The sequence below is a fragment of the Lepus europaeus genome, chromosome 4, assembly GCF_033115175.1.
Source record: "Lepus europaeus isolate LE1 chromosome 4, mLepTim1.pri, whole genome shotgun sequence".
NCBI lineage: Eukaryota > Metazoa > Chordata > Mammalia > Lagomorpha > Leporidae > Lepus > Lepus europaeus.
Window position 1 is genome coordinate 55,884,803 of NC_084830.1, and position 22,707 is coordinate 55,907,509.

A 22,707-nucleotide genomic window follows, 5' to 3' on the forward strand; every position below is an offset into this window, starting at 1 on the left:
TTCCTGGCTCCTATCTTCAGCTCGACTTGGACCTGGTTGTGGTGGCCATTTGGGGAGTGAACCAGTAGATAGAAGGTTCTTTCTCTGCCCCCAATGCCATACCTCCATCCTCGCCCTCTCTGATGCTCTGCATTTCAAGTAAATAATAAATCTGTTTTTCTTTATAGCCCTTCTTTATACTCCTGAGGAACTGTGGTTTTCCTGCTTACTTATTTAGTAGAGGGTTAAGAATGTTATTATAAAATAATTTAAAATTATGTCATTGTAAAAATTAAAAGAAAAATAAGAAACGGAGGAGGAGATGGGAGGGAGGGAGAGGGAAGGAGATATGGTAGGAACTATCATTATGCTCTTAAAACTAACATTTAATAATTCTTTGGTATTTGTCCCTGGCAGTAATGTTCTTGGCCATCAGCAAAATCACTGCTAACCATACAAATTCTTTTTTAGTTAAACCTAATGGTAATCCTATTACATATAGAGAATTATTATTCCTGTTTTACAGATGAGGAAACTGATAACTGAGTCCCAGAAGGATTGTAATTGTTTTTCCCAAATCCACACAGCATATGAAATACTTGGAGTTTGTTCCTTTTATAGAATGTGTTTATGTAAAAAAAGATATTAAAAAAGAGTAAATAGGTCAAGCGGACACAGAATTCAGCAGATGCCACATCATGAGTGAACTTTTACTAGCTAAGTCACTCGGGTTTTAACCCACAAGCCAAGGATATGAATGAATGAAATAGATGTATCTCAGCCCCTTTGGTTATAATTTTTTCACCTATCAAGCCAGTCGTTCATTCATCATTTTATAAACATTTACTGTGTTGTGTATTATGTGCTATACCCAAGGAAAGCAACTAAATATATACAAGATTGTTCTCTAAGAATTTATATTCTGGTGACAGTGGGGGCAGATGGATAAGTTAAAACATGTGAATACACATAGGTATTGAGTGGTGCAGCAACAAACAGGGGAGATGGTCAGATGGTCAAAGACCAGCAAAGCCTTGCTGATGCAGGTGACGTGAGAGTTCACATGAAGGATTAAGATTATTACGTGTAATAAGTAGACAAAGCAGAAAGCAACATCCAAGTCAGAGTGAAAAGCAAAACCAATGGCACAGATACACAACACACCATATGTGCAAGTGCAAGGAATTTAGTTTGGTAGGACAAAAGAGTTCAAAATGCTAAGCAAGGGGAAATTGGGGCAGAAACAACCACAGAGCTTAGGTTTACGTGCCATGGGAACAGATTAATTCTGTAAGCAAAGGAGTTACTGGAAAAATTAAAAGCATCATGATCAAAATTGTTTATTTAGCTCGATCACTCTGGCAGGTATACAGAGAATGCATTTGCAGAAGTTGAAGGATTACCTCTAAATTCACATAGACAAGCTTGGCTTTAAGGTTAATTTTTAACTATTGCAAGCTGTGTGGATTTGGGAAAAACAGTTACAATCTTTCTGGGACTCAGTTATCAGTTTCCTCATCTGTAAAACAGGAATAATAATTCTCTATATGTAATAGGAGTACCATTAGGTTTAACTAAAAAAGAATTTGTATGGTTAGCAGTGATTTTGCTGATGGCCAAGAACATTACTGCCAGGGACAAAAACCACAGAATTATTATATGTTAGGGTAGCCAAAATTTTATTACTACTCATTCAATTAAAGTGTCATTCACCATTATCCTAAAGTAGATTATAAAATATATTAAAGCAATATAATTTTATTTTTTACTTTTCAGAACTTAAGATAGAGGTTTTGTTAATGAAGATATTCTGTAGAAGTATGTTAAGTATGTAGAAGTATGTTAAAGTATGTTAAAATATCCTTTAGACACATTAGGTTGCTTTTAAAATTTTAATATGACATTTATTAAAAAGTAAGGTGTTGGTATTGCTATATCCATTGAAAATATGCTTGTATCATGTTTTATTAAATTTGGAATAATTTCATCTCACAAATGTCATCATTGTTTTGTTTTTATAACATGTTACTTTTGCAAGTCAATAACAAATTCTGATATTATAGTGAAAATTAAATTAATCAGCAGATTCAGATTTCTATTAGTTTGGTGCCTAGAATTATAATAAGTGTCAAAAACATAATTTTATTTCTCTGATAATGTTAAATGTAATTAACTTTCAACAAGGTACATATTAATACCCACACATATACTATCAAATAGGCCTTAGTACATATTTATCTATGTTGATATATTAAGTATATATTTAGTCTTGAAGTGTAAAATGCACCTACTTGGAAAATTCTGCAAATCTATGTCTACTTCTATATTTATATGTAGTGTGTCAGCAAAATATAACACATTTTCATTTTAAAACATCCTATTGTCTAATATATAATAATTTACTTTTTTTTCCTCCTTTCACAATCCTTCTTCTAGAGGAAAGGTAGGACAAGAAAATAAAAGATTTCTCAAGGCTATGTACATGCTCAGGCAGATTCAGTGTAGTTTTGATTGTTCTATACTTCTATTCTATCTTTTCTTATAGCTTTACCATGTCTTCACATAAGCAACACATCAACTTTGTTCAAAAGCTACAATTCTAAAGGAAAAGCCATAGGTCTCCCTTTCCTTGCATTGCACAGGGTTGCTGAATGATTTTGAATGTGATGGAAATTTGCCCTGATTATTTTGAGATTAATGTTGGTGGGAGTAATAAAAACACCAGAATCCAGCACTAGAAAGTGGAGAATTGGGCGTTATTCTTGTGCTTTTGGCTGCAAAATACGAGCAGGCTGCCATACTTTATGAAATCTGCAACCTTTGCATGGCCTCATCACACTGACGAGGCTCCATTGAGATAGTCCAGATGTGACAGATGCATGAATCCCAATGAGCTAATCTTTATCCTGGAGGAAATCCCAGAATATTCTGGCCAGAGAAAGGTGAAAGAAAGCACTTAGAGTTACATCGTGTACAAATTTACTTTCAGAAGCAATAAGAAATTACTTGCTTTGTTTATTTATATCTGATATTCTAAAACAACACTCATTATGAAATGCCCCAGGGCATATGTATTATAAAAAATAAACAAAATGTTAACAGTCGAAAGTCATTTTTATTTAACATATCAATTACTGAAAGCTTAGCTGAATGGAGGTATTTTGCTTTGTGCCCATAAGTTCAGGAACTGAAGGTCTTACAGGTCAAGAGAAAAAAAATAAATTAAAAAATATTGCAACAGGTTAAAGGCATTGGCACTCTTAACAGGAGGGGTCGTGTTATTTTATATTTTGTGACTGAATGTAGATATAGGAATCATTTTACAAATATCAAAGGCACATGTCACATGAATATTTATAAAGTATGTTTTTATTCCATCCCTGAAGACTTATACACACACGCACACACACACATATATTCCATCATTGAATATACAGTTTTTGAACACCTGAGGTAAGTAATCTTGAGATAGGTAAACAGCATAAATCCCTTGCCATAGTCACTTCCTTAATCCATTTTTCACACGAATTGTTTTTCTGAAACCCAGATTATAAATATACCTACTTAAAATTCTCCATGGAATCCTAATGACTTTTTTTTTTTTTGGTACCGTGACCTGGGAATCCTATTGATATTAAGAAGATATTCAGCTATATAAAAATCAAGCCCCTTATAAAATATGACAATAAGCTGCTTCCAGCCTCTTCTCACATAAATATCCATCATATCACCTCCATTTCAGCCTACACATTCCTTACTATGTTCATGCTTCATGTGGTGCTCCAAGCATACATCTCTTTATCACTTCCTAACATCACCATCAGAAACAACTATGTTTTCTAGGCTTAGATAATGCTATATTCTTCAAATAGATTCATTATATCTACATATTTATAGACTTTCTACCTGCAAATTGAGTTGTTTCTCCTGCCTACCCCAAAGAATTTATTCCTGTTCTTACTGACTTAAAAAAAAATATGAGGTTGATCGGATTTATGACATATGAAATCTGTGGATAAACTCTCAATGCACTGTTGTAGTCAAGGAAAGAGTCACGATATGGGATCAACCTCTATTTCAGGCTGGATGACGAAAGGACCAAAAGCCTTTTTGCTAGTGAGATGACATCTGTTTCTTCAGAAGTCAAGTCCTCTAAGAGAAACCTCTAAATGTTCTGTTGGCTACAACTGAACCACATGATAATTGTATCTGTAATAAAGTCCAAGACGACAAATATTTTGATCTTTCAGAATCCAGAGAAAAAGATTTCAAAACATGTTGATGTAGGTGACTTCATAATATCTACCCAATTGCCACTGAACTGACCAATTTTGCTGTTGTATCCAAGATATTAATGTTTGTTATGTTCAAATTGGTTTGTAATTTGGGGTCAATTGAAGAAAAGAATTAAAACCATAATAATTGTATCCTTAAAAATGGGAATAATTGCAGATTTTATGTAATAAATGACTACTTCCCAGAAAGAGAAGGCAACTTGGTTAAAGCCACAGGCCTTGAAATGGGACACTGCATGTCTGTATAGGAGAGGAAGGCAACCTAAAAATTCATCGGCCTTGCTAAATCAAGGTAAATCCTCATAACTATTCTGACAATAAGAAGGCCAAAGATTGAATTCTTTATAGAGCAAAGCAGCATTCCAAGCCTTTACAATATTTTATGCTCAAAGTTCAACATTCAATTAAAGTATTCTAGTAGTTTCCTATGATAATTGCCAAAAATTACCACAAACGTATTGGTAAATTCTTGTTACATTTCTAGAGGGCAGAAGTTCAAAATTGGTTTCACTGGATTGAAACAGAGTTCTCAGCAGGTCTACAGTTCCTCCCTTGTCACTAGGAAAGCATCTATTTGCTTACTTTGTCCAGATTCTGTAACCTCCCTTTAATCCTCGGTTTGTGTCTCCACATCTCATTGCCCTTTATCTCCCTGCTTCCATCATCATATCACCATCTTCCTCTTCGGTCTTCAACCTATCTGCTCCCTTCTCCCAAGGACATATTCTTACATTGAGGACCAACTGAACAAACCAGATATTTATATTAGAGTGGATTGTAAAATAGCAATAATAATTAATCAGTAAAAATATGAAGAATACACCAGAGAAGTGCTGTTATAAAATAAATATCAATAGGATAAATACTACAGAAAAGAGGATAAGTATTAGAACATAATAAATAGACCTAATATATTACCTCCAAAGTCCTAGAAGGAAAGAATAATAATATTGAAATAGATGCAGTATTTGATGAATTACTGGCAGAGAATTTTCCAAAAGTAATGAAAGTACTGAGTCATGGATAGACTCAACAAAGATCTATCTATAGACTGATAGGTCTATTGACAAATACAAAAATTATATATGATCTATAAGTATCTAAATAAAATAATATGCATATATAATATATGTTGAAAACCCAAGGCAAAGAATATATTTCTTTAAACTAGTTACAGAATATTATCTTCAAAGGAGAACAATAAGACTTACAACTAAATTTTACCTATAATATGTGAGCTAAACAACAGTAGAATCAGGCAGACAAATTTCTTTCTTTAAAAAGAAAAGATTTATTCATATATTTGGAAGTCAGAGATGGAGAGAGAAAGAGAGAGAGAGATTGATTTTCCATCCTCTGGTTCAAATCCCACATGGCCACAATGGCAAGGACTGTCCCAGGCCAAAGTCACGAGTCAAGAGCCAGGAGCCAGAAACTTCATCTAGATCTCCCACATGGGTGAAAGAAAGGGCCAAAGAACTTGGGCCATCTTCCACTCCTTTTCCCAGGTGTCTAGCTGGATTGGAAGTGGAGCAGCCAAGACTCCAATCAGCACCCATGTGGGATACTGGCATCACAGGTGGCAGCTTTCCTGCCATGTCACAATGCCAGTTCTGACAAATTTCTTAAATGCAATTGACCAAAACTGATACTGATAGAATTCTAAAAATATGAACAATTCTACATTTAGTAATTATTTATTTTTTGGCTCTGGCTTCACAACTGTGTTTTATTAATTTTTTAATGTAGAAGTCTCCTTTATCCATGAGTGATATATTTCAAGACCCCCAGTCCATGTCTGAAACCAGATAATACTGCACTCTGTGTGTGTATTATGTTTTTTCTAAGCATATATATGTGTGTGTATATATATATATATATATATATATATATATATAATAGGGTTTACATTAACAGTATCTAATAAAAATAGAAAAATTCTAACTACATGTTGTAGTAAAATTGCTATCATCATCAACTCTTGCACTTACAGCCATTATTGGGTAAATTAAGGATGGCTTGAAGACAAACACTGCAATATACCTATGGTTGATCTGGTAACCAAGAGACCTACAAAGTAACAAATGGTGTGTAGTGCATACAGTGTGGACATGCTGGACCAAGGTATGAATCCTGGGTAAGAAAGAACATGACTGCACAAGATTTCATCAGGCTACAGAAAACCATGCAATTTAAAAACATGAATAGTCTATTTTAGAATTTTATATTTTAATAATATGGCTGACTACAGGTAACAAACTATGTATAAAAACAGATTATTTAAGGTTTATTTAAAATAGGTAAGTATTATTCCTTATAATGGAAAACATGCCATTTTAAGAGTTCAACATAACACTGGCACGTATGTAGAGGCCAGTTATAAGACCAACATTTATTTACTATGATGTCAATTTTTTATTAATTTTTAAAATTGTATTTTACTTGACATGCAAAGAAACAGAGTGCCCAGGACAGAGAGACAGAAAGAGATCTTCTATCTACTTGTTCATCCTAAAAATGCTCATAACAGCCACAACAGGGCCCAGACAGAACCAGAAGGCTTGCACTCAACTTGTGTCTCCCACGTGGGTGACAGGAACTCAGCTACTGAGCTATCACCTGCTGCCTTCCAGGGTGCATATCTGCAGGAATCTGGATCAGAAGCCAAGTAGGTGTGGCTCTATGGCAAGGTAGGTAAAGCCTCAGATTAAGCTTCTGCCTTGCTCGCAGCATCTTATATAGGCGCTAACTGATTCCTCTCTGTTCCACTTTCAATCTAGCTCCCTGCTAGTGGCCTGGGAAAGAAGTGGAAGATGGTCTAAGTCCTTTGGCCCCTGTACCCATATGGAAGGCCTGGAGGAAGATCCTGGCTCCTGGCTTTGGACTGGCCCAGCCCCAGCCATTGTGGCCATTTGGGGAGTGAACCAGAGGATGGAAGACCTCTCTCTGTCTCTCCATCTCCTATCTGTAACTCTGACTTTCAAATAAATAAATAAATAATATTTTATTTAATTATAATATATGGATCTTTTTTATCCTATAGGGAATAATGACACTTTTGCTTAAGTGGATGATAAATCAGGTTAGGTTCTGGTTACAAGTTCTAACAACCTTTCTCAGGGCAGTGTATCACTGTAAGTTCAGTTTTCAGAAGTAGAGGTAATAATAACCTATGCTAAGAAAATTACATTACCTTCAAGGAGAGATCAATTATTGGAATAGAAATGAAGGAAGTCTTTGGAATGCTGCTGAAAACCTACATGATGAACACTGCAGTAGTTACTATTATCACCACTGCAAATAAATATATTGATCTGAATGCTTAAAACTTTGCAATTAAATATATATATAATTATATGATATATATTATATATAGTACCTCTATGCATCTTTACAAGAAAAAAATCAAATGAATTGACATAAACAATAATCATATTACTTGTTATTTGAATTTTATGCATGTAAACTTCCAAGATTATTATAATTATTACATAATATGTATTACAAAATCAACTTGGGAAATTTTCTCCCTTTATCTCTCAAGCTCCCTCTTTCCTACTATTTTTCTCATTATTTCTTTTTAGTTCTCTCTCATATTAATATACTTGTAGAGTCTGTATACAATTTAATTCTGAAGCATTTCAATTTAAAGGCAAGACTATGAAGAGCTAAATACTTATTACTATGTAAATATATATAAAACAAAACTTGAATAAGTGAATTATGTTTGGGTTGTTGTAAAGTTTTCTAAATGAGAACACTAAATTCTTAAGGCCTGAAGAAAATATCCATGGTAATATGTGATTCTATTCTTAAGTCTGATATATAATAATTTTCCTTTTAACTAATGACTTGATCTTGAAAATAAATGCACTGCTATTTAGAAAGCCATCACACACACAGAAACGATGAAAACTGAATTAAGTCAGTGTGGCTAACAATAGAATCTGTCATTCACATTAGCTTGTCAATTTATGCTTATGTATTAAAAAAATAAATGATTCATAGTATGAGCTAAATTTCTTACTACATCAACTTAAGACAATGACAAGGAAAATTTGGGGGTCATTAGTTCCCTGGGGATTGTCAGCACCTGTAAGTAGAATTGATTTACTAAAGCCCATCACTCTGTTAAGTACAGATTGAATCATTTGTTGATTATTAACTTAAGGGTACCATAGGACATTCTAACAATATTAATTAAACATCAAATAGTGGGAATACATTGAATAATTTCCAATTATACTTTGTGTATTTCATGAGCAAGAATATATTACCTCTTACAAGCATCTGTATACTAATGAAAAGTTTACTGAAAATCCAATAGCATGGTGCTTGTTTTACTTTGAAAACAAAATTATTAAAATAGTAGAGAATATTAAAGTCTTTACTGTTTTAAAATTATTTTTGCAAATAAACATCGTTCCAAGAAGTGAAATGTCTTTTTGAAACTTTAATGTCCGTTTTTAAAAGCCTAAATCATTACTAAACTCTTTTTTTTTCTGGAAAACTGTGATTAAAAACAGAAGTATTTCTCACAATAATTATGCATGAAAGGAAAGAATATTAAATCGAGTAATTTTAAGAGGCCATACTTTTGTTCAAATTAGAAGCAGAGCGATTTTCATATTTTATTCTAACATTCACTTTTTACTTCTTAAACGGTAATTTCAGAATTAATTTGGTAGAAATATAAAGTAAAGCATTCATGCTAGATCTTTTGAAAATTTGTGTTTCTAGCTGTTTTCTGTTTCTCTTGAAAGACATTATTCTTAAAATTAAAAATTAAAAATCATGTATAGAAAAGTATGGCTATCTCATATAAGCATAATGCTTATAATTAGAAGTATAACAGCATACACTGACTTTACTAAATAATTAAATGTGCTGGGCTATTGAGTGTTATCAAAAATATCTAATGGTAAGATCTGTATATATCTATTTAATTAAAATACTTTCTGAGTCATATTAATATAATTATGCCCTTTGTCCCTTCTCTTTTATATTTCTAATTTGTTAAGCATGATTAAAATACAGACTCTCCCTTAAGTTCTCTAGTATAAATGTTATTTTTATATATTACCTTATTTCCTATTTGATTTATGAATATATGCAATCAATCAAAAGATCACCTTCAAAAATTATTTCAGCGTGATTATATTGATTAAAATTACTTAGATGGGCAGCAGTAGGTGATAATGAAACTGGATTCAATTTGTTTACATCTCCTGTTAAAATGCATATGATAGTACAAAATAAAATAAATCATAACTGGTTGAAAATAGAGCAGAGGGAAAATGAGGATAAGAATAGGAGATGACGTCAGAAGTGAGATGAGCACACGGAAAACATGCTGAGTGTTCTGTGCACCTGCTGGAGACGGGTTGCAAATTAGGCCTGGAGCTTTCTAGTAGTCAACACAAAAACGGATCAGTGATTCATGTAAAGGGTCATAGTATCTTCAAAATGAAAACAGGGTAGTCATTCAGAAGACCTCTCCCTGGCACTATAGGCACAAAGTGTATGTCTTAATAAGAGGACTATTAGAGATTATAACTGAGCCTATATTCTTACAGTACAGCACAGTCAGCAAAGCTCTGACATTTCTGGTAATAATATCCTTCAATTAGACTATGCTATCACACAGAACAGAATCCAGCAAAATCAAGCAAGTGAATTTGGAGAGATACAAATATCAGGTACTATGGCTTAACTGGGCAATAGATTGTGGTGTGCCCAAAGCAGTGATGTTCATGTATTTGCTTTGTTTTTCAGACTGTCCTGTGTGCATGTCATATGTGTGCTCCTATATTTGGGGTACTTTAGAAAGTGCATGGGAAATTTTAATGAAAGATTTATTTTGGTCAAAACAGATACAAACAGTGAGAGAGAGAGAGAGAGAGAGAGAGAGAAAGGTCTTCCGGCCGCTGGTTCACTCCCCAAATGGCCTCAACTACCAGAGCTACGCCAATCCGAAACCAGGAGCCAAGAGCCTCAACCCAGTCTCCCACTTGGATGCAGGGGCCCAAGGACCTGGGCCATCCTCCACTGCTTTCCCAGGCCACAGCCGAGAGCTGGATCCGAAGAAGAGCAGCTGGGACTACAACTGGCGCCCATGTGGGATGCTGGCGCCACAGGTGGAGGATTAACCCACTGTGCTACAGTGCCAGCCCCAAAACAACTTTTTTAAACCCACACATATGACGGGTCTTTAAAGGCTTATGGAAATAAATATTTAGAGTAAAACTATGCATGGATTTAAAAGTGTTGAAATTTTGCTACAAAATAAATCTATCCTTTAATTCCATTTTCCATAAACTTAAAACATGTTTATTTATTTGAAAAACAGAGACAGACATCTGCTGGTTCACGCGTCAAATGACCACAACAGCGAGGGCTGGGCCAAGACAAAGCCAGGAGTCCAGAACTCAAGGAAGGTCATACAAGTGCATGGCAGGGTCTCACCTACTTGAGCCATCTCCTGCGCCTCCCAGGGTGGGTGCTAGCAGGAAGTTGAAATTCTAGTGGAGACTGGACTTGAGGCCAGGCACTCAATTATGTATATAAAGATAACTGAAAATGAATCTTGATGTGAATGGAATGGGAGAGGGAATGGGAGATGGGATGGTTTTGGGTGGGAGAGAGGTTTATGGGGGGAAAAAGCCGCTATCATTCAAAAGTTGTACTTTGAAAATTTATATTTATTAAATAAAAGCTAAAAAAATTTTAAAAAAATAAAATAAAAAAAAAAGAAATGGAATGTGGGCATCCCAAGCAGCCTGTTACCTGCTGTGTCAAACATAAACTCCCAGGAATTTATTTAACTACCCTCACAAATATGGATATGTAGGTAAAAAGAGAATCAGCATCATTTTCAACAAAAGTAATTATTTTTGTACTACTTATTGTATGTAACGTAAGATTTATTTATTTGAGGCAGCCCCAATATCTAAGTTTTTAACTTGTTTGTTTTGTTTTGTTTTCCTAAGGGTATTTTTAAATCTTAAATGTAAACAAAGTTCTGGACCAAATTTTTTTGGGACATTTTCATTCACTCATTCTAAATTGAGTGAAAATAAGTGAAAGTTATTTTCAAGTTATCCTTCCTGACAGCCTTTACTCATAATATGACTTTTTTTTTCTTTTCCAGCTAAAAGAAAAGAATTGTTTTAAAAATCAACTGTTTCAAAAGCTAGTGGAACTAAAATGGGATTTGTTATCATCTTTTGAAATAAGTTCTCAAAAGGAAAGTACATACACTTGAGCAAAAAGACCTGAATTTGGCTAGAGATCTTAAAACTAGTTTGGCTTTTATTTCTAGAGAAAACAACAGAGTTTTTTAAAACATAGTTTGGGACTGGTGCCATGAATACATGTGCAGTTTGAGGAGACTTTGAAAGGAGTTTTCGTACAATCTCCTATGAAACTTTTAAAAATGTAGGTGTCTGACATCCATCTCGAATGTGCTACGTGAGATACTGCCAGAGGTAACAGGAAAGCAAACACAACTTTCACAAAGCCCCACAGGCAGTTCTTTCAGGGGTCTATGGGAGATGTGTTTGTTTGTTTTCAATAGATTAAATAGACAAAATATTAGAAAACAAAAAGATAATTCATTTCATTAAAAATTCATTCTGCCCACTCTAGAGCTGGTGCTCAGTCAAATGCCAGCAAGAAACCAGAAGATATATATAAAGACCACATGTGTTCTGAGTCAGAGAATTGTGGCTTCTGGAAGAGTCTTCCATTTTGCTATCCAATTTTCTTTTCTGTCCTTTGATGTCAACTACATTGGTAGTGAGGATGCCCAGAGCACAGACTGGGGACACGTGTTCTCATGGCTGTGTGTGCTCCTCTTCACCTGCTGACTCGCACAGTTTTAGATATCCAGTAAACAATTTGAATCAGTTAAAAATGGGAGACATTGAAATAGCCATTATATGTGGACTCTTCCAGGGAACATCTGATCATTTTTTTTCTTTGCTTTTACAGAATTTTCCAGCACAGTTCAGAAAGTAACATATATTTGCTGATAGATAATTAAGAACTACTGAAGATCAAAATAAGAAGAATTTTTTTTTTTATTTATTTGACAGGTGGAGTTATAGACAGTGAGAGAGAGAGACAGAAAGGTCCTCCCTCCGCTGGTTCACTGCCCAAATGGCCGCCACGGCCGGCGCTGGGCCGATCCGAATCCAGAAGCCAGGTGTACCCTCCTTGTCTCCCATGCAGGTGCAGGGGCCCAAGCACTTGGGCCATCCTCCACTGCACTCCCGAGCCATAGCAGAGAGCTGGACAGGAAGAGCAGCACCCACCATATGGGTGCCGGTTCGAGACCTGGCTGCTCTACTTCTGATTTGGCTTTCTGCTATGGCCTGGGAAAGCAGTGGAAGATGGCCCAAGAGCTTGGGGCCCTGCACCCACGTAAGAGATCTGGAAGAAACTTCTGGCTCCTGGCTTTGGATCTCCTCAGCTCTGGCCCTTGCAGCTCTTTGGGGAGAGAATGAGCAGATGGAAGATAGCTCTCTCTCTCTCTTTCTACCTCTGCCTATCTGTAACTCTGCCTTCCAAATAAATAAATAAATCTTTAAAAATAGCTTTGATAAACATGTTTAAGGATATAGTGAAAAAGATAGACTAAAAGGATGAAAAAGTTAGAATGGTATTTGATAATTGGGATCAATAGACCTGGACATTAACATCTCAATTGACAGAGTTAACAGCAAATTAAAAACAGCAGAAGATAGGTTTAGAAAACTGGAAGGAAGGGGCCAGCGCTGTGGTTCACTTGGCTAATATTCCGCCTGTGGCACCGGCATCCCATATGGGCACTGGGTTCTAGTCCCGCCTGCTCTTCTTCCAGTCCAGCTCTCTGCTGTGGCCCGGGAGGGCAGTGGTGGATGTCCCAAGTCCTTGGGCACCTGCACCATCATGGAAGACCAGGAGGAAGCACCTGGCTCCTGGCTTCGGATCGGCATAGCTCTGGTCCTAGCAGCCATTTGGGGGTGAACCAATGGAAGACCTTTCTCTCTGTCTCTCTCTCTCACTGTTTAACTCTGCCTGTCCAAAAAAAAAAAAAAAAAAAAAAAAAACCTAAAAAAGAAAACTGGAAGGAAGAGAAATTAAATATATATAGAGATGAAAAGGATAATAAACATAGAAAAACATGTAGAATATAGGACATTATATTGTGAAAATATCCCACACGTGTTTAAATGAAACCCCAAAAAGAGAAAAAAAAAAAAACAGAAGCATTATCGGAATATTGCGAAGTTAATTTGACTGTGAAATTTAAATATAGTCAAAGGAGAAAGAATTGATATGAAAATAACAAAGAAGATCAAAGTAGGAGGATTTATTTAGCAAAAAAAAATCAAAATTTACATGGTACCTTAAATTACAACCATTATGGCATGGATATAGGGATAGACAGATGAACTAATTTTATAAAGTAAAGAACATGTGTAACAAGGGTGGCACTGTTGCTTAATTGATAGAGAATTTTCTGTTCCCAACAAATGGCTTGGTAAATTGGATATTCACACAGGAAGAAAAAACAACAGCAGAAGACTCAACCTTAAATTCATGCCATAGACAGCAGTCAACTGCAGGTTGATTTTAGATTAATTATGAAAGGTAAAACCTAATTTTTTAAAGCATGAGAGAATTCAACAGTTTGAGCAACTGAGTGTCAATGAGGCTCTATTCAGAAGCTGCCCTTTTGTGGCTCCACACATTTGTCTTTGTCTAAAAATCCAAAAATTACAGAAGAAAACTGGAAACTCTTCATTTTTATATACTAGTCAATACAAGTCCATGTCTGAAGACAATGCTAATTATTACAAATTAAATGCATGAAAATTATAGGTGAGCATTGTTTAGATAACGGATCCGCTCTTTAATTTTGACTCTCTCAGAATTAACAAAATCATGCCAGTTTGTGCAAAATCCCCGAATAGATGTCCCTGAAGAAGGCAAAATTCAAAGCAGGTTGAGATTGTCAGAAAAAAAAAAAAAAAACATGGTGATATACACAGAAAAAAAACGAACAACTTGCATGATCAGTAACGTATTGCTTGAATAAAGTGTGTTTTGCTGTGTTTTCCTTTGTTCAACACAGAGGTGGCTAGCTAGATGATGTAGCTGCTACTTTTTTTCCACTCAGCATAAAAAAATTTCATAACAAAACCATTAGCAAGCAGTTGAAGATTTCAAGGAAAAACAGATTTACTTCAAATCTGAGGCTGCAAATTACTTAAAAGAGTTTAATTTAGAATTGTAATTTTCTTGCAAATCTCATTGTGGACATTTTTCAACCTAAGATTTTTCCCTTTGCTACATTTTTTTTTCTGTTGCCTTTCAAATATCTGCTTGAATAACACAGCTCATCCCCACTACGGCTGAAACACAGGAACCTTTAAACTGGATTTCCTCTCAAGGTGATGCCAATTCCAGCCATTCAGCCCTTCCTTACACTTTCCATGTCAACCAAACCTGATAAATAACATTCTCTCTATCACTTATCTATTTCCTACGGAAAAAACATGTGTCCTCCCAATATCAAAAACAAACCACCAAACAAAAATTATGCACGGAAAAGACAGCCCCCCAAAACTACTTATAATGTGTAAGCAGGGCTTCAATGCCTACTCTCCCTACTAAGGCATGGAAGAGGCCCTACATTGTCTACTTGAGTAGTGCTTTCTTTCACAGTGTGCTAGTGCAGCTGTGAAGAAAGTCTCTTCCCTCAGCCCTGTACTTGTCCCTCTCTGCACAGTTCAGGAAAGTCCCACTTGAGTCAGCAGAACTTAAATGCAACGGATATGCAGTTGTTGGTATGCATGGGATAGAGCTCAGGTTCTCTCATCTCATGAGATCCCTCTTCTTTAAGGTCTGGTACCAAATACCATCATGGTTTACATCAATGGTAACCATGGTGAGGAAACTCTTTTTTTTCCCCATTCATCATGAGGAATTAATCCAAAATATAGCTGAATGCTGAGTCTTAATTTATAAAGCCCAGATGAGTTTTCGAAATATAACCCAGATGCTATCTTCTGTGGGGGGAACTTCTGTTCTCAGCACACTTTAGTCTTAAAGGAAAACTCAGCATGTGTTCAGATCCAACTGGAAGGAAACACTGAGAATGAGCTATCTGGATTTCACTAAAGATTTTCTTGGGAGACAAAGAGAGAAACTGACATTTAGCATTGCATTATAAACAAGTTAGTCTTTAAGAATTCCCCTTGGGAATGGCAGGTCCTAAAAGTCCCTGTTTGGTTAAACTGAACATCCATTTCCTTCACTTTCTGGCCTTTCTACCATTTCTTCAAATAACACATCACAATCTGCCATCTGAAAGACACCCATTCAACACATGTGACTATTGGAATGCTTAGGTCATTTTCTGGAAGAGGAGCACCCTGAGGTCATGCAGACTTCTTCAGACCCCTCTCAAGTGCTTTTGGGCTTACATGGTCTCCATATTCTTCCTTATATAACTTATTGAAGATTTCAATTGCATTTCTAACATAGACTGATGCAGAGTAGTTCTCTATGCATCCACAAGCATATTATAAAAATACATTTATAGAAGTGGGTAAAAAAATATATCATTGCATCTTTAAGAAAATAAAGGACTTGTTAAAACTAAAAACAAAGCAAAACAAAACTTATCCTTTGCCTTGGAAGTATTTTTTTTTTTATATCTATATTCCTGTGGCCAGTGCTGTGACTCAGTGGGTTAAAGTTGTGGGCTGCAGGGCCAGCAGCCCATATGGGCACCACTTTGAGTCCTGGATGTTTCACTTCTGACCCAGCTTCCTGCTGATGTGCCTGGTAAAGCAGTGACGATGGCCCAAGTGCTTGCCACCCATGTGGGACATCTGAAAGAAAGTCCTGACTCCAGGCTTCAGACTGGCCCAGCCCTGGCTGCTGTGGCCACTTGGGAAGTGAGCCAGCAGATGGACAATCTCCCTGTCTCTAACTTGTTCTCTCTCTCTGGAACTCTGCCTTTCAAGTAAATAAATCTTTAAAATAATAAATATCTATATTTGTCTTTAAAATGTGGAACTCTTTTAAATAAAGTTTGTTATACTATACAGGTATAGAAGTTTCATGATCTGTTATAAATATCCATGTTAGAAAAATATTACTATAAGTAAAACTAAAGTGCTTTATTCCATTATTTTCTAGAGAGATGACATTATATTCCTTTGAGCAGGAAGACTACTACACATTAAAATACAGTAAATGCTAAGATTTAATTACTACCTATTGAGAAATTTATTATAACTTGAACATTTTACTTACATCTGTCAAATGGCCAAATGTTGGCTTAGCTGTTTGGAGCATAAGTTGTTTTGTCACTTGGTCTAATTCTAGAGGAAAAAAGCAAGTTGGAACATCATCAAAAATAATTTTATAATAAGCAAAAACTAAAGAAATTAATCTTAATCAATTTATATTATATATGTCAAAATATCAGACAATTGGATTTTACCTTAAAAAACTCATAGATAGTTAAATTATCACAGAAAATTTTAGCATAAATTTTTTTCTTCCAATATTACATCAATGACCTCCATAATAAAAAATTGGAAATTACTTAGCATTTAACACGTGGCAAACATTATTAATTGGCCACTCTAAAGCCACTCCTTTATTCCTTGGAAGAATCATTTTCCATAACAGAGGCCAGAATTATCAAATACTTGATTGTTTCAGGATCTCATGCTCCAAAGGTAGAGACATGTGATGCAAATTGAAAGAAAATATGATTTCTGATCCAAATGTGGGTAAGTCTGAGAATCAAAAGGAAGTAGTCATAATTCTCCTTGGATAGCAGAATACCCCAGGTTATCCTACTAAACCTGACTGGTGGAAATTTAGAGGAAGTGTGTGAAGTCATGTTGTGGGGGAGACTTCTGGGGAAGTTTTATGGATTGAACAGACTTATACAGATGTTCAAACCTGGAAATTTATGGTAATACTTATGGATTAATGCTAACAGTGGATAGGTTGGATAGAGCTCAAACTTGATCCAATTATAGCACCTGAAGGTAGAGTCTTTGGGAAATGATCAGATTGGATTGAGTTGCTGGGGTGGGGGCCCATGACTGAATCATGACGACTTTATAAGGAAGGACCACATAGAGGGAAAGGGGAAGAGATTCTGCTTCCTGACTCACCTAGTGATCATTCCCTGACATCCACTCTGCTGTCGCCAGCCCCCACCGAATGCTAGACTAATGGGGCTGTCCATTAGTTATAGAGTTTTGACTCTCCAACTATAATCTGAAATAAACCATTTTCCTTCTAAATTGTTCCTTAGGTGCATTTAGTCAAAGTATTGAGAAGCAAATTAACACAGAAAGTCCAGATTCCAGAATGTAATAAATGATCCAGAATGGTCAATTTCCTTTAGGTTTGGGACAAGTTTGGAATACAAGCCTGCAGCAGTGGGTTGAATGCACCGAAAGACAAAAAAAAAAAAAAGAATTTTTTTTTTGACAGGCAGAGTTAGATAGTGAGAGAGAGAGACAGAGAGAGACAGAAAGGTCTTCCTTTCCGTTGGTTCACCCCCAAAAGGCTGCTACAGCCAGCATACTGTGCCGATCCAAAGACAGGAGCCAGGTGCTTCCTCCTGGTCTCTCATACAGGTGCAGGGCCCAAGCACTTGGGCCATCCTCCACTGCCTTCCCAGGCCATAGCGGAGAGCTGGCCTGGAAGAGGGGCAACCAGGATAGAATCCGGCGCCCCAACTGAGACTAGAACCCGGTGTGCTGGCGCCGCAAGGCGGAGGATTAGCCTGTTAAGCCACGGTGCCGGCCTGATTCATACATTTATGAAAATGCATTTCAACATGCAGATTTTTAGCAAATCACAAATATATTTTGATAATAAAAGGAATTTTATTGCTAAAAATAAAAAAGAAACATGATAGAATTTACAATAATATTAAACACAGATAATTCATGAATTAGAGGTAGTACAAGAGAAAAGGCCCAGTGTGAAGCATGAAAGAAAGTAGGATTGAAAATAAAGAGAAAAATACAAGAAAAGGTTTCATGTTTGTGTATGTATAGTCTCATGAAGAAGAGAAAATAAAACTGGAGGCAATTACTAATAAAGCATAGAAAAGCATAATTTAACATGGATTAAGGTACAAAGTAGAAAGGTAATGCAATAAAGAAAAATAGTGTCTATAATTCAGGCCCGCGCCGCGGCTCAATAGGCTAATCCTCCACCTGCAGAGCTGGCACCCCAGGTTCTAGTCCCGGTCGGGGTGCCGGATTCTGTCCCAGTTGCTCCTCTTCCAGTCCAGCTCTCTGGTATGGCCTGGGAGTGCAGTGGAGGATGGCCCAAGTGCTTGGCCCTGCACCCACATGGGAGACCAGGAGAAGCACCTGGCTCCTGGCTTCGGATCAGCAAAGTGCACCGGCCGCAGCAGCCATTGGGGGGTGAACCAATGGAAAAGGAAGACCTTTCTCGCTGTCTCTCTCTCTCACTGTCCACTCTGCCTTTCAAAAAAAATAAATAAATAAATAAAAAATAAAAAATATATAATTCAGTGTATGTGACTATGTATCAATAGAGGAAAAATGTTTAATGACTATGTTTTTTTTTTAACTTTTATTTAATGAATATAAATTTCCAAAGTACAGCTCATGGGTTACAATGGCTTCCCCCTCCCAAAACTTCCCTCCCACCCACAACCCTCCCCTTTCCCGCTCCCTCTCCCCTTCCAATCACATCATGATTCATTTTCAATTCTCTTTATATACAAAAGATCAGTTTAGTATATATTAGGTAATGATTTCAACAGTTTGCCCCCATATAGCAACACAAAGTGAAAAAAAAATACTGTTGGAGTACTAGTTATAGCATTAAATAAGAGTGTACAGCACATTAAAGGCAGAGATCCTACATATTATTTTTTTAAAAATTAATTAATTTTCTATGCCATTTCCAATTTAACACCAGGTTTGTTTTTTTTTTTTTTCATTTCCAATTATCTTTATATACAGGAGATCGATTCAGTATATAATTAGTAAAGATCTCATCAGTTTGTACCCACGCAGAAACACAAAGTGTAAAAATACTGTTTCAGTTCTAGTTATAGCATCACTGCACATTAGACAACACATTAAGGACAGATCCCACATGGGATGTAAGTACACAGTGACTCCTGTTGCTGACTTAAAAATTTGACACTCTTGTTCAATGCGTCAGTAATCTCCCTAGGCTCTAGTCATGAGTTGCCAGGGCTATGGAAGCCTTTAGGGTTCGCTGACTTTGATCTTATTCCGATAGGGTCACAGTCAAAGTGGAAGTTCTCTCCTCCCTGCAGAGAAAGGTACCTCCTTCTTTGATGGCCCCGTTCTTTCCACTGGGATCTCACTTACAGAGATCTTTCATTTAGGTCTTCTTCTTTTTTTCTTTTCCATGGTATCTTGGCTTTCCATGCCTACAATGCTCTCATGGGCTCTTCAGCCAGATCCGAAAGCCTTAAGGGCTGATTCTGAGGCCAGAGTGTTGTTTAGGACATCTGCCATTCTATGAGTCTGCTGTGTATCCCACTTCCCATGCCGGCTCCGCGGCTCACTAGGCTAATCCTCCGCCTTGCGGTGCTGGCACACCGGGTTCTAGTCCCGGTCGGGGCACCGGATTCTGTCCCGGTTGCCCCTCTTCCAGACCAGCTCTCTGCTGTGGCCAGGGAGTGCAGTGGAGGATGGCCCAAGTGCTTGGGCCCTGCACCCCATGGGAGACCAGGAGAAGCTCCTGCCTCTGCCATCGGATCAGCGCGGTGCACTGGCCACAGCGCGCCAACTGCGGCGGCCATTGGAGGGTGAACCAACAGCAAAGGAAGACCTTTCTCTCTCTCTCTCTCTCACTGTCCACTCTGTCAAAAATAAAAAAATAAATAAATAAAAATAAAAATAAAAATAATGACTATGTTAAATGATAATATCTACCAATAGCACTATGGCAATTGAAAGGCCAGCTCAAAAAGGAGAGAATATTTGCAATGCATATATTTAATTTCTGTATACAATTTAAAAATCTACAAATCAACACAAATACTGACCAGGAAATATCCAAATGAGTAAATTACATGAATACATAATTTTCAAAGAGGGTACCCAAATCACAAATAAACACATTTTAAATTGTTTAACCTTATTATTCTGCAATATAATGCAAACAAACTAGAGGGTGATAACATTATCTACCTATCTAAATAGCTAAAAGAAAAAGAGAAAATCTCTGAATTAGCTAGTATTGGAAGCAACATGAATTCTTATAGACTAATGGATGGATTGTGTGCAAACTAATTTGAAAAACTGCTTCTTAGCATCTGCTAAAGCTAAACATGTACATAAACCATGGATTGGAAATTCTACTCTGAGCTGTAGGTGTACTTGAAATATGAGCAGTAAAAAGCATTTACTAGAATGTGAAAATGTCCATGGCATTTTTTATAACAGAAACAAGATGAAAACAAAACCACTATCCATGAGCAATGCAATTGCATATATTATATGCAGATGAGGGGATACAACAATATAAGTAAAATATTGATGACTGACAGACATATGGATGATTCTCACTAATACAATATTGAACAAAGAATGACTTATACAAACTATATACTATGCTTCTTTGTTTAAATTTAAAACAAGCCAAACTCCTTCATGAAATTGAAAGTGATGATAGTAATTAACTTTGAAGGTACGGACAATTGTAGAATTTATCCGGGATGGGTCATGAAAGGGCTTCTGGGGGTATTTACTGTTTTGTTTTCAGTATGCTTGCTATGATGATTACAGATGAGTTTCTTTTGGGAAAATTCATTCATAATTTCTGCGCTTCTGTTAATGGTACTTTTCAAGTCTAGAAAATATATTGTTAAAATGTTTTCCATTGGATTTTTAATGAAAAATATAAAGGATCACTCCCTAAAGAGTATATCATACAATAGTTTGTGAAAATGACATTATTCAAACTATATAAATACCTATATTTTAAAAGTCTGGTTTGTAACTTTATTCATATTCTGGGGCTATGGGCTATGTCAGCCATGGAGATTATACCAGTGACATATGAATTTACCTATAAACTAACATGGGTGAATATGTTTAGTGGTTGGGTACCTTTAATTCACATGTGTTATTTTTAAAATTCACTGAGAATTTATTATGATTAATCCAAATTCATTTAAAATGTTATTGAATTTATAATATTTTCTATTTGTCATTTTGCCAACCATTGATTACCAATAACAATGTCATTCTCAAGATATCTATGAATAATTTTGATATTAAAGTTTCCTCATTCATGAACAAGTGTTGAGATCAATGACTTAGATTATGTACTTGGGCATAGGTCATTAGATGAAAGATGTTTCAAATTGCCTTTTTATTGGATGATTATACAATTAAGACAAGATATGCTTCAATGTTACAAGTAATTAAGATAATGTTTGTAGATTGATGAATCCCAACAGAAGAGTCACACACCAAAGTCCACAGAGAAATATATTGAGACGAAGATGCAAAAGTTCAGGGGATATCAATTTATCACTGGATTATCAATCTCCCCAGAAGCTCTTTAAGTTAACAGATAACAGACATTTGATGTTTCCAGAGACGTTTTTCACTGATAAAACATTTACCAATAGTTCTAGTATTTCTAATGTAGATCACAAAAGAATCTGAGATGGTTTAACAATGTTTGAAATTGTGACATGAGTATATCCATCACAGAATATTGAATTTCGTCTTTTTTTTCTGTTATTGGCATTGTTAGCCACACTTCATGCCAAAGAAATGCTCATATTTTAAGAATGAAGTTTTCAAGAGATGCACAATACTAGTAAAGCTCATGACACCTCCCTTGCTTTATTCCTTTCATGGGTTAGTTTTCAGACCATTACCCTCAGTATATACCATGTGAATTTGTAAAATTGCAATAGAATCAAAATAAATAGTTGCCTCTCTTAACATTGCAATATGTCTGTTTCAAATAATAATCTAAGGAGATTTACATTCTTACTTGACGATCAATGTGTACATACTACTAACAATAATAATACCACTATTTGCCAAATACTTTCCATATACTATTTCTAATCCACAAAATAACATTTATAGTAAATGCTATTGGCATGTCATTGATGAATTACTGTAATTAATATGTAAGCAATCCAATAGCTTTTAGGTATTTGAGATTGGATTTGTACTCAAATTTCTCTTAGCCCATTACATTTATATTTATACCTATTCCTTCTCTTCTATGCACAATGGTTGTGTATATTAAGTTCTGCAAGTAGAACTTTGAGCAGAATCCTATTTATTCTCTACATAAGAAGAAGATTATTTTCCCCCAATTCAGCATGGTATGGATGATTGTAGTTTGATGACTCAAAAAT

The 22,707-nt window shown here is 35.9% G+C and overlaps 1 protein-coding gene across 1 annotated transcript in view; it reads right to left on the reverse strand.

Moving 5' to 3' along the window:
* The window catches only part of CNBD1 (cyclic nucleotide binding domain containing 1), a 502,062-nt gene that overhangs the window by 37,445 nt on the left and 441,910 nt on the right, over positions 1–22,707 (reverse strand). The window contains 1 exon segment of the mRNA XM_062189512.1: positions 16,587–16,654. Coding sequence (XP_062045496.1) covers positions 16,587–16,654 — 68 coding nt within the window.